Source organism: Terrapene carolina, unplaced genomic scaffold, assembly GCF_002925995.2.
Source record: "Terrapene carolina triunguis isolate 2854851 unplaced genomic scaffold, T_m_triunguis-2.0 Scaffold18, whole genome shotgun sequence".
Lineage (NCBI taxonomy): Eukaryota > Metazoa > Chordata > Testudines > Emydidae > Terrapene > Terrapene triunguis.
The window spans coordinates 458849-471749 of record NW_020664369.1 but is presented as its reverse complement, the minus strand read 5'-3'; the positions used below and the strand labels follow the sequence as shown (position 1 = coordinate 471749).

General features: G+C 42.2%; 1 protein-coding gene across 1 annotated transcript in view; it reads right to left on the bottom strand.

The window, feature by feature from the left end:
• Window positions 1–1120: 1120 nt before the first annotated feature.
• The window catches only part of LOC112104303 (5-hydroxytryptamine receptor 2A), a 48008-nt gene continuing 36227 nt past the window's right edge, over window positions 1121–12901 (bottom strand). The window contains exon 3 of the mRNA XM_024196534.1: window positions 1121–1920. Coding sequence (XP_024052302.1) covers window positions 1121–1920 — 800 coding nt within the window. The remainder of the gene's footprint in view (window positions 1921–12901) is intronic.

The window sequence follows — 12901 nt, the reverse complement described above, 5'->3', positions numbered from 1 at the left end:
TGGAGGAAAACCAAATTCTAGTAAGAAAAAACAATACTTCTTTTTCAGTCTTCTAATTATTCTCAGTATAGAAACATTAAAACAAAACAAGGAAAATACCATAATAATGTCCTTTCTAATCAAGCAGAAATGCGGAAAGATATTCTATTAAAGCCCACTCCTTACTCATGCAGAACTCCCATTGAAATTAATTCTATTTGAAACCTATGGGAGCTGTAAAGAGAAATGTCAACAGGATTAAGCCTGAAATTATTTAGCAGTATTGGGCCTGATTTTCCACCCTGTTACCTCACTTACACTGTTGTAAAATCAGTATAATGTAGTCGAGAACCAAGCTCAATAGAGGCTTTTTGTAACAGTATATTTTAAAGTCTAAACCAGTGCACGTGAAACATTCAGAATAGGGGTAAAATGAAATAGAAAATAGAGCTCAATAATGTTTGTAGTGACAAAGGAACATTCAAATTTAATTTACTTTTGAAGAGAACTAACTTGAAGTACAGAACAAATGGCAGAAAACCCAACAACATTCCGGAATTGTAATTGGAAAGGAAAAATATCCATAAAAACACCAAATTTTTCACATAGTTGATCTATACAGGTTTTCATAGCATTTTGTTTAATATTTATTTTATTTTAAATATATATCCATAAATTAACTGATGTTTTCTTTTCCTGTAAACTCCTGTAAAGTGCTCATTCAGTTAATGATAATAAAATTACATTGTAGCAAGACAAATTAATTCAAACGTAACCAGCAAGTAAACCAAACAATAGCTTTGTTTTCATTTGCAGAAGGAAAAGAAACACATTAATTTCTTCACAGCCCATGGTATAATAATACAATAAATTGCATTTTTCTTTAAGAAATATATTATTTAGGATACTAAAAAAATAAGTTTAATAAAGCCTGTGCTTAAAACAGCTGAAATACTGTATGAAAAAAATGCACATTTGATAGCATTTTAACCCTGTTTGTCATCAACTGGATAACATGAGTATGTGATGCTATTGAAGACAGGGCTAATTTTCCTAAGCTATCAAAGCTTCTCAGAGTTAGATGAAGTTTTCTGAGTACATACCATTGGTTGCCATAGCAGCTGTTGACAGGCTAGCAGAGTCACACACAGCTAACCTTTTCACTGACTGGGCTAATACTGCCCTTTGAGGTACTATCTAAAGGATGTATTCCGATTGTAACCATAGAATAATCCTTGGCCATCATTTTAGCCTCTTTTTTTAAACTCTTCATTTGTGCTAGCTGGAGTTGGCTGGAGTTATATGCTAAAGCAGGTATGGTGTTCACTAAAATCAGCTGTAAAGGCTTCTTCTCCTCCTTGTATCGACACTGAATATAACGTGAGAAAGCAGAACGGTAGGTTTTATTGAACAGTGTGTATACTAATGGGTTGACAGCTGAAGAAAGGTAGCCAATCCAGACAAATACATTAAGCAGTCCTCCAATGACTTCTTCATTGCAGGATTTCTTGCAAATGACTGCCATCACATTGGTGATGAAAAACGGGCACCACATCACAACAAACAGAAAGAAGACGATACCAAGAACCTTGGAAGCTTTTTGTTCATTACTGATTGACTGCATAGTCCTCCTTCCTGAATTCCCCAGCTCTCTGTTCAAAGAGCGTTGAAAGAGTTTCTCTGATGACAGAGAACTTTGAGGGAGAAAACTAAATGAAGCAAACTTGGTCTTTGTGCCAAGGTCATTAATGCATAAGGTAGCTTCTTTCTGAAGTGATTTTATAGTTAAAAAATAGGTGACCACCATGATGGTTAAAGGAATGAAGAACGCCACAAAAGAGCCTATTAAGACAAAGCTCTCATCAGCCAGCAGGCAGCTACCTTTCTTGAACACTTTGGAATCATCTTGTAGTCCAAGCACAGGTACTGGCATTGAGATACCTGAAGGTTGGTTAGAAAAAAGAAATAGAGAATTTCATGCACATTAATGATAAATAAATACCAAAAAATATGCATAATTTGACGAAACATGAAGTGTGGTTTACAGTTACTGGGCATAACCTACAACTGATACAAAGTTGTTAGATTAAAAGACATTCCAAAACTAATTCAAAGTACCTAGAAACCACTCCCCAGTGCCTCCAACTCATGTGCACTAGTCTGCTGATTCCATTCCTGTCTCACCCTTTGAGCTAGGACTACAGGGGAACCACAGGGAAAGAATGCTGTTTGTACGTTTTGTCTTGGAGCATCAGCATGTAGTTTTGGGGAAAGAAGCTTCTGTTTGGAGTGTTACTATTGTCACAGCCCTAGTAGAGCTCCCCCGAGCTGGACACTCACCAGATTGCTGGGTTTGGGTCCCACCACACAGTGTACTCTTAAGCTTCCCATGGTCTATGCAGGCTGCAGCACTGTCTCTTTCCCTGGCCTCCCTGACACAATTTGTAAGCACAGGCTCTCTGTCTGGTACCCTTTTGTGGAAATAGGGCCTCACAGCCCAGCTGGCTTAGGCCACCAGGGCCTGTGCTGATCCGCTAATCTCCCCAATAGTTTAAGTACACGCTTTCCCAGAATGCCAGGCTTGTGGGCACTCTGAGTTTACAGTTCACCTCTTCAGGGACATGGGACAGTGTGGACACAAAGAGACCCACAGGCTTTGTAAGGTTCCAAAAAACAATCAACTTTTTTACTTTAGCTAGCACGAGAAATATACAGATCTAGACAAACAATAAAATGCCTATATACTGTTCCCTGCCTAGTTTCCTCACCACTCTAGAGCATACTTTGGAATTAGGCCAAGTCCTCTAAGGAGTCCAGGATACCCCTCCAGCATGTGGCTTCTCTGACACTTGCTCACTCATTCACTCTCTCCTCTCGCTGCAGTCAGGTTTCTTCTTCTGTGGCTGGTTTTGCAGTTAAAAGGACCCCTCTGCTACAAAAGCATACCCCTCTGTTCCTCTCTCCAGCCCCCGCTTCTTTTGTCTCTGAGTGTCCCTCTGAATTCCTTCCAAGTCTCTCAGGCTGTGTCTAGACAAGGCTAAAAGTCCTGTGGCTGGCCTGGGTCAGCTGACTTGGGCTCACAGGGGTTTGAGGTGCAGGGCTAAAAATTGTGTAGATATCTGGGCGTGGCCTGGAGCTTGAATTTTGGGACCCTCACCGGGTCCCAGAGCTCAGTCTGGATCCTGAGCCCCAGCGTCTTCACAGCACTTTTTCAGCCATAAGCCTGAGCCCCTAGACATACCCTCAGGTTCTGTGATAAAGACCCAATGCTAACAACTGGTCTCTTAGTTCTTTTGTTTGAGGATTTTCCACTCTCCAAATTCCAGCGCCCTGCAGAGAAATTGGAGAAAACTGGCTTAATCTAGGCAGGAGTTACTCTCTGGGTAAGATCTATTTAGGTCCTGATAGACTATAACAATTGGCCTATTCGTGAATAGACATGTCAGCACCACTCCCCTGGCTCCTTAGCACAAGTAGTGCTAGGCAGTACACAGTAAAAGACAGTCAGAAAATATAAAGGCGCAGGCAGTTTATAAAATCAAACTGGAATTCATAGGTTGTACACAGACAGATTACCCAAATTGTCACAACTATCCTAGAAAGGGGTTGCAGTTACCCTTGCAGAGGCCTGGTTGAGAGGGGTGGGAGAGAGAACAGGACCCTAAGGGGATTTTTGCTGTGCTTGCTGTGACTGGGTGGAGGTGATCTTTGGCCAGGTAGGGCCACATCCTCTCTTCCTGGCTGACAGATCCAGTTTGGTTGTCTTTGTACAACACAACCCCCTTTACAAAACCTGTCCTTGGTGCAGGACTGAATATTGTTTCTCCTATAGAGCTGTGGTCTAATGGGCTTGATGGAGGTGAAGCGGTCCAAGGTGAATGGAGTTTACCACTTGGCCCTGCAATTTATTACATGAGTGTAACTCAACATATATTTCAAGGAAAGACAGCTAACGTTTGCACTGCTGTCCTTTCTCCTCAAGGGTTCTTCTGGGAGAGAGCAACTTTAAGTTGCTCGTCGTGCTCCAAAGGAGCCCCATTGACCCAGGGGCCTGGGGGATGCACGAATCCCAGGCTGCTTTATTGCTGGTGAACCAGTGGAGCCCAGTGCTCAGTGTTACCCATATAGTTAACCCCTTCTCTGATTACTGCTGTCATCCCTGCCAATGTTGACTTGACTTGAACTTGAACTGTACCAAAAACAGCAGGCATTTCAATAAAAAGACCATGGGAGGTTACCCTCAAGCCTCCTACAAAAGATTTATCCTCCCCCCTGCACATCACTCAGTATTTTTAGCCTAGTTAGAAGCTCTTAGCCAGAGCGCTTTAAATCTCCAACTGAAAAAGGCCCAGCAGCAGCCTTAACTCTCCACAGCAGCCCCAGAAAGAAGGGAGGAGGCAATGTGGATTACAACTGAGAAAAGCATTTAAGAGAGCAGCAGGAGGTGGAGGGCAATTTTGAAAATAATGACAAGAGGGCCCAGGTTTCAGAGGCGTGATCACTACTATCTTTGTTGATGTAAAAACTTTTATGACACAATTTCACACATGCAAACTTACCCTACTGGGCAAGAAAACCTGGTTTTCTGAAGGAGTCTAGGGCTTGTCTACACTACTCGCCGAATCGGCGGGCGGCGATCAATCCAGCGGGGGTCGATTTATCACGTCTATAAATCGACTGCTGAGCGCTCTCCCGTCGACTCTGGTACTCCACCAGAACGAGAAGCGCAAGTGGAGTCGACAGGGGAGCGTCAGCTGTCGACTTACCACAGTTAAGACACTGCGGTAAGTAGATCTAAGTACATCGACCTTCAGCTACACTATTCACGTAGCTGAAGTTGCGTATCTTAGATTGACCCTGCGCGGTAGTGTAGACAAGCCCTAAGAGGGTGAAGCACCCAACTGCTATTGGGTTTCAATTTGATAGCAGGCTTGTGGTGTTGCCCTAACTATTTCTGTTGTATTGTTGTAGAAACCTAATAACTCAAACGTAACCTACACTAAGAAGCGTCAACCTCATGGAGAATTTTACAGCAAGGGACCAATATGACTAGAACCCCATGCAACCCAACTGAAGTTACAGGGTATGTAACTCAGAACATATTTCTGGCCCACAGCCTAGTCAATTCTACATGAATAGGCATCTACCAGAAATATATTTGTATGTGATGTTTGAGTAATTAGAGGCCCAACTGTGTGAGGTGCTGAGTACCTATTGTGAGATGCTGAGCTTTCTGAATTCCAAATGACTTCATTGGCAAATTGAATGAGAGTTGAGGGCACTCAACAGCTCACTATTAGGCTTTAAGCACGTACAAAAATACACCAATCAGAGCAATACCATAAGTTCCCCCATCCAGTTCTGCCTTGTATAGATAACAGCAGTTCTCTTTTTCTCATTTGATTCAAGGAACTACTGTGAGCTGTGTAGATAAAATACAAAACGGTATCGACAGAATAGAGTCCTTGCACTGCTGCAGAGCATAATGATTCAAAAGAGCAGGAGTGCTATTAAGATGGTTAATAGTCCTAGAAAGTTGAAAATAACTGCAGGCTTTTTCAAGTACAAAGCCAGAGACAAACTTGTGAAAAGGTAAAACATCATGAACAAATAATCCAGTCAGTCTAGGCTACCTTAAATGGGCATCATAAAATGTCAAAGATTCATTCATGAGAACTGGGATAAAGGCATTGGCAGATTTCCAGTGTCACAGTTTACTGCTTCAGTGATTGGTAAGGAGCTTTATTATCCATCTGTTTTGTTTGCTGTTGGCGATTTCTGGAGAATTTACGTCTTCTTAAATTCAGATTTCTTACTTTCAAATAACCCCATCACTGTGACTGAGCGGACACTATCTTCAGTTTTTAACTGCAGTTTTCCCATTCCATTACAGTTCCCTTACCAAATGTAATAAATAAGATTCACAATATAGATTTGGCATTGCCAGATGTAGCTGTTACATCTGTATTGTGCAAAACTGATCTTCAATTTAAATGATGCTCCAGCCATGTGGCTAATGACTGTACTATGTTCTATTGTATGGGAGACCCCAAGTTTGATTCCCAGTCCTGTTCTTTCTTTTCCTGCATTGGCAGAGGCTGGAAATGCTGCCAGATATTAAGAGGCAGGAAATCTTACATTGCTCAACAGCAAGCTTTCTGGTTAATTAAAGTGTGCGAATGACAGAATCTAATTAGGCAAAGGGAGTAAATTCAAAAGCAACAAATTTAAAATGATTAATAAAAGGAAATGCTTTTTTAACACAATACATAATTAACCTGTGAAACTCACAGCTAAGGCTATTATTTTAGTAGGTGTTTTAAACACAATCACATGTTTATACGATTAAGAATGTCATCCACATTTACACTAGCTGGGATACAACTATAAAGGACATCCGAACTCATGCTTCAGGAGTGCATAAAGGAACAGCTCTGGTCTAAATTTTAATCATTCGTTTATTGATTGATTTATAAAATATGCATGTGTTTATAGAAGTTAACAATCATAAATTAAAAATAGAATTGACAAAAGTTAACTCAAAAATAATTCCCTCTCCCGCCAATCTACTCTGCAGGATGCATACTATGGAAAAGCCTGAGCAAATAGATAAGCAATGCAGCATTTCCTAAAGGACAACAAATTTAAGCTTTTTGGAAACAACGGGGAAGCAAATTCCAGTCTTTAGGCTCTCCCTCTGAGAATGTCTTGCTCCTTGCCCACTGGGGGACTTTTAGCAAGGGTATTCCAGGCAGGGCTGCCCAAAGGGGGGGACAAGTGGGGCAATTTGCCCCAGGCCCCGCAGGGGCTCCCACGAGAGTTTTTCGGGGCCCCTGGAGCAGGGTCCTTCACTCGCTCCGGGGCCCCCGGAAAACTGTCGCAGGGCCCGGGCCCCCCGAACTTCTTCCGTTCCGGGTCTTCGGCGGCGGGGGGTCCTTCCGCTCCGGGACCCGCCGCCGAAGTGCCCTGAAGACCCGCAGTGGGGGGGTCCTTCCGCCCCGGGACCCGCCGCCGAAGTGCCAGGTCTTCGGCAGCAATTCGGCGGCGGGGACCCCCTGCCGCCGAAGACCCCAGGCCCCCTGAATCCTCTGGGCGGCCCTGATTCCAGTGCATGTTTGGACAGGTGGTCTCTAGGGATGCATCTTACTCACTGAAACTAATGGCAATACTCCCATTGACTTAAGTGGTAGAAAGGGAGGAGGAATAGCTCAGTGGTTTGAGCATTGGCCTGCTAAACCTAGGGTTGTGAGTTCAATCCTTGAGGGGGCTCTTTCGGGATCTGGGGCAAAAATCTGTCAGGGACAGTACTTGGTCCTGCTGTGAAGGCAGGGGACTGGACTCAATGACTTTTCAAGGTCCCTTCCAGCTCTATGAGATATTTAAAAAAAAAAAAGTCAAGCTCTAAGGAAGCCAAACTACACAGGACTTTATAAAACTGGACTTTACACAGAGCTTTATAGGATTCTGCCCTCAGAACAAATGGGCAACCAGTGTAGTATACAAAGCACAGGAGTTATGCTCCATAAGAAGAACACCATTAAGTAAGGGCCTGATCCAAAGCCAGTAGAAAGACTCCTATTGATGAATTTTGAATCAGGCCTTAACTGGGTGACCACTGGGTGACCACATTCCATATAAGCCATGGGTTTTCCAAGGATAACTCCCTCGAGTATACATTACAGTAATCCAGACTTAGCACTGACCAAACTCTTTACACAGGATCTGTATTTGATAACAAAGACTCAACTTTTATCATGGATTACAGGAACTCACTGAGTTTATCCTGTAGAATGCAGACCAATTCATTTATTTCTGCTTGATGATCTGGACATGAAGTGTCTCACTCCTTACAATATTCTTGATCCCATATTCTTGCTCTTGGTGACTGTAGATTTATGTTGAGAAGGCATAGGGAATGTCCTGAATCTTCACATCTCAAGATCAGAGAAATCAGTTTCAAAGCTCAATATGTAATCACTGATGCAGAAGCTCACCCAATACTACCAGCTGACGAAGAGCAGGGAGGGCAATATTTTGAAAACGGAGTACGTATTATAAATAAGAGACTCTAAATATTATACTTCCTGTGGTTTAAGGGGATTTGTTTATGATTTAAAACAAATAAAAAGCGATTGTCCAAAACTCTAGGTGCTTTTAACAAACCATAGAACATAATGCATACAAAGTAACTGATAATCCTCAACCTCATGGAACAACTAGACCAACAAAAAGGCTATCTCAATATATCAAATCTCAACTACTCCAAATCAAAACAATACTAACCGTCATGCATTTCTCCCCAAAAGGCTGAAAAAATTGATAAAGGGCATGGTTTCCTGGTATTCTCTGGTTGCTTTGCAGACACAGCAATCATAAACCGAGTTTAACTGGACGAGTAAACTTGAGTTTACAGCTGCTTTGCAAAACCAGCATAGCACAAAACAGCTGGAGTGTACTAGTAAATCTGAGCTGGAATTTGCCACATGTTCTGAAGATCAACAGATTTGAGCTATAAAGGGGTGGAGAATGGAGTGAATTCTAAAGTCAAGGTCCCCTCAACACCCTGCCATCAGTTCCCTCTCATTTAAATCTGGGAGCTCCAACTCAAGGTCCATCACGGCAGCAGTGTTAATTTAAATTGGCTTTTATACTGTGTGAGCACTGTTACATATGTTTAAGAACTGTCTGAAGTACTATATACACATTTTTAAATTTTGTTAAATTTTATCTGTAACAAAATTCTGCCCCTTTGCTCACCCCTAAATTAAAAAAAAAAAATTATCACCTGCCTAAATCTTGGCCATCACCATATTTCAGACATACTCAAGCAATGGGCCAAATTGTGGCCAGCGTTGGGGACCCTGCAGAGTTGCACTGCCTGGAGGGAGCTCAGGGAGGGATTGTTACTCAGGGAAGTGCAATCTGTCCTTCAAGCAGCTCAGTGTGCCCAGGTACTGCCCAGGTTGCCCCACTTTTTGGAATGGTGTAATTTGCACCCTGCAAAACACTTGGGCTTCTCTGCCAGCTGGTGCTTTTTTTGGAGTGATGTGTACCCACAGGATGCCCTCAGGAAGTATCCTCTGTCCTCCTTTGAGTGCAGTGTCTGCAACTGTGATTGGGCCTTGCATTGGGAGCACATGGGTTGGGAAAGTTGCTTGTGCACTTTCCTTTACACACCCACACAAGGGCCACTCACAGTCTGGCTCTGGCTCTCTACTGGACACGTGCAAGTTACACAACACAAGTTACACCATTATATGAGCATTTTTTTTATATGTTTATCTGACTTTTGTATGAATCCAAATGTATTGTCTGAAATCCTGCCCAGCTCTAGTAATGACAAACCTCTCTCTTTAATGTTATAATTTCATCTCTGCCCAAATGCTGCCAGCCTTATATTAACTCTAGTTCCAGCAATGCATTTCTCTTTCTTAGAACAAAAGCATCCAGTCTAGCCTAAGACAGCAGGGCTTCGCTTCCATTCTGCTCCTCTGTCACACTGCACCAAATCCCATTCTGCACCCACTAATTACAGCTTAATGTTGGTAATCAGAGAGGGGCATTTGGCATCCCTTTGCTCTTGGTTGGCAATATCTTGGGATCACAGATTCTAATCCTATCCAGCCACTTCATCCCTCCCTTGTAAAGGATGAGTTCTATGAAGTTCATGTTTGGTCTTTAGACCATGAAAACTGAGGTGAAGATTTTCAAAGCTGCCTAGGGGATTCCCATGGGAATTGGGTGTCCAAAATCTCTAGGTAGTTTGAAAATCTCCACCAAAGGTTCTGTCTGCTCTGTGTGAACCTTAAACATCTCATGACTCTTTTAGTAAGTGTAGTGTAAATTTCCTCTCACTCACTCTTGGACAGTGCATAATATGCCAGCTAGCTGCCACCCTGTACCCTCGGAAGCGGCTGCATTTCAATGTGTGTGTGTTTATTATTATTTCTTCCACAAATCCACAGAAAATATCATCTTACAGATGGATTTCATATAGAGCTAGTAGGACGCAATGCCTGATACTATTTCCTTTTAATATTTCAATATTCCCTACAGAGACATAGGACAGTATTCCCTGACATCTTCCCCTAAGGCGCCATCTACACAGGAAAGTGTACAATAAATAAAACGTTGCTCCTAAATTTTTCATATTACTCCTGTGAAAGTAGAATGAATTATATTGTAAAAATAGAATGGATTAAAGAAATGCTGTATGTACCTTTAAGCAGAAATAAGGAATGCTGAAATACAGGTGTCAGGAAAAGGAACATTAAGACATAAACAATGAGTCCACTTAAGCTAATGGTGAAACATCAGCCGGAGATCTGTAAAAGTTAGTAAGAAAATTGAATATGTATGTCTAGCCTTGGGTAAACTTGTCAGTTCTGCTTTCTTTGTTCTCTTGTTAAGTTCGCGCCCTTTTTATCTGTATAAAATAAGGTAGTGTGGGTCTTGGAGGGTGCTCATGTTATCTGGGTGTTATTAGCAGAGCGCTGTGCTAATAAACCAGAGTGGTCTGACAATCTGTGAGTCCTGAGTCTAACTTTGACAATTTGGAGGTCCCACCGAGATGGCAACCATCTTCACTGGGGCCGTGTGATTCCTGACCGTTTTTGTAGGACGACCGTGGCAGCCGGCACCTGGGCATTCGGCCCGAGCGGTCATCCTCCTGAACGGAAGGGCGCACGACCACAGTGAAGTCTACCCCATCGAACCTGTTGGTTCCCACTCTGTTCTGGTAGGGATCCCAGGATCTGACATCAGGAATCTGGTCAGGTAATTATTTCTGTGTTTTGTCCGGACTGAGGACTGTCCTGTCTCTGTGTCTATCCGTCCTCCTGTGGAGTGTTTGAGTCTGGGTGCCATCTCCGTCTGGGGATCGTCTGACCAAGGGGTTCCTGTCCCCGCAGTCTGAGTGAGTGAAATCTGCACACCGCACCTTGGGTAAAACCCTTGGTGTGAAAGCAAGGGCGATTGAGGCAGTAGCCTGTGGGCTCCTTTTGTGTGTTGCACCGGGCATCGCTCTGATGAACCCAAATTTCCTTCTTGTGTGATTGGTGTGTGTAAAGTCCTCCTGTATTGGTAACCAGACGTCTAAGTCGGGACAGTTCCCTAAAGGAACGCCGGCTCATTTTATGTATTTTAGGAAGGGTCCAGACTCCTGTAAATTTCTGGAAAAATGGTCTAGGCTAACTCAGAGGAATCCCAAAACTCAGTGGCCACTGTTAAAATCTTGGAACAAAGACCGAGTGGACGTCTTAAAGGACAAACTCGGCCAACCTAAAATTAAATTGGCTAAAGGAGAGGTTAATTGTTTCATGCAGTGGTGGGAAGAGGCAAATCGTAGGTGGACAAAATCAAAACTCGCCTCTCTCAAATATTCAAATAATAAGTTAAAAGCTTTATTAAAAGCCTCCTCTCCCACCACCAGACCGAGCGCTCTGCCTTACCCCGTTCTCCGAAAAAACAACAACCCCGGATCGATCCCAACCCCCTTCATACTCCCATCTCATTGTAAAAAGGATAAAAAGCCCCATGTTCTGTTCCCCTTCATTGTCTGCCTCAGAAACTGATTCTTTAGTGTTCCACTACCAATTCAGCAAGGAGGGTGGGCTCCTCAACTAGTCCCCACCCTTCCTGGTCCCTTTCCTTAAACATTTCTTTCAAAATTGTGAAATGACCAGAATATCACTCACAAAAACGGTTCATTGGAAAAAGCACGATCGGGGCCCAGACAAGCAGGCAAGCAACAGATAAAGAAACTGAAAAACAGGTTGGAAGCCCTAAGGGCATAGTGTCAGGAGTAAGTGCAGGCATGAACCCCTGGAACAATACTTAAAATGGTGAAATCTGAGTTGATAAAGGTGTCATTTTGGGAGATAAACAAGTGATTTAAGGAAAGAGGGTGAAAAGTTAACTCTACAGAGGTTGGAGAGAATTAAGCAGTTAAACTTTGTGAAAATGTTAAAATGGACCATGTTAAAGAGAAACAGAATTCTTGGTTTCTTTGCAGTCATTCTAAAGGAAAAATGGGCCCTTTTCCAGAGGAATGTCTGTAAGTAATCCAGGTAAAGAGACTATCTAATTAAAATCATTTGACTATGAACAATTTAGTCAAATTTGCTAAAAGAACATGGGGGGGGGGGTTCTATTGGAACTTAACTGCCCCAAATGTATAAAGGTAATGTAATCTATGTACAGCTATGTAAAAACAAAGCCGTGTAAAAGGGATGTTAAGGAAAAGAAAATGTGTATGTATCTGTCTGTCTGTGGAAATATGTTTGAGGTTTGTAGAACTCCTGTATTGTAGGTTTAAGATAAATTGGTTTTGTTTTGTTTATAATGCCACTAAAAATCCATTTGACTCTTTAATTCAAAGTTGCAAAACTGACAGACCTTTTTGCCAGACACAGGTAATCAGTGTTGGTTGGCTTTGGGATTTGGTATTTAACCCTTAAGGGATAACTTGACTCTTTACAAAATTTAAAATGTTTTTAAATAAAGACCAAGTCAAGGCTGCAGCAGAGCAGTCAAAATCAGGAGAATAGGAAGAGATTCTGAATTCTTTTTGTTTGTTTTTTTGTAACAAAATTGCAGATGAGAGCTGTAGTAAAAAAAAAAAAAAGACAGTGCCCCTCTGAAGCAACAGCAGGGGTAAGGTGCGCAAAACAAAAAGAAGCAATGTTAGAAACACTGAGCCTTAAAATGGCTCTGTGTAATCAGACTGTCACTTTCATAAGGGCACATTAAAACTCTGTAAGAACAAAAGAAACAGTTACACCTTATGTAAAAATTAATATGGCTAATGTTTTAAAAGTTAAAGTATAGAAGGAATGTGGAGACATGTGCAGTGTATATTATAGAGGGGGGTAAAAGAAATGCAAACTAAACATGCTACTTAATTAAAATCCTATTAGGGCTC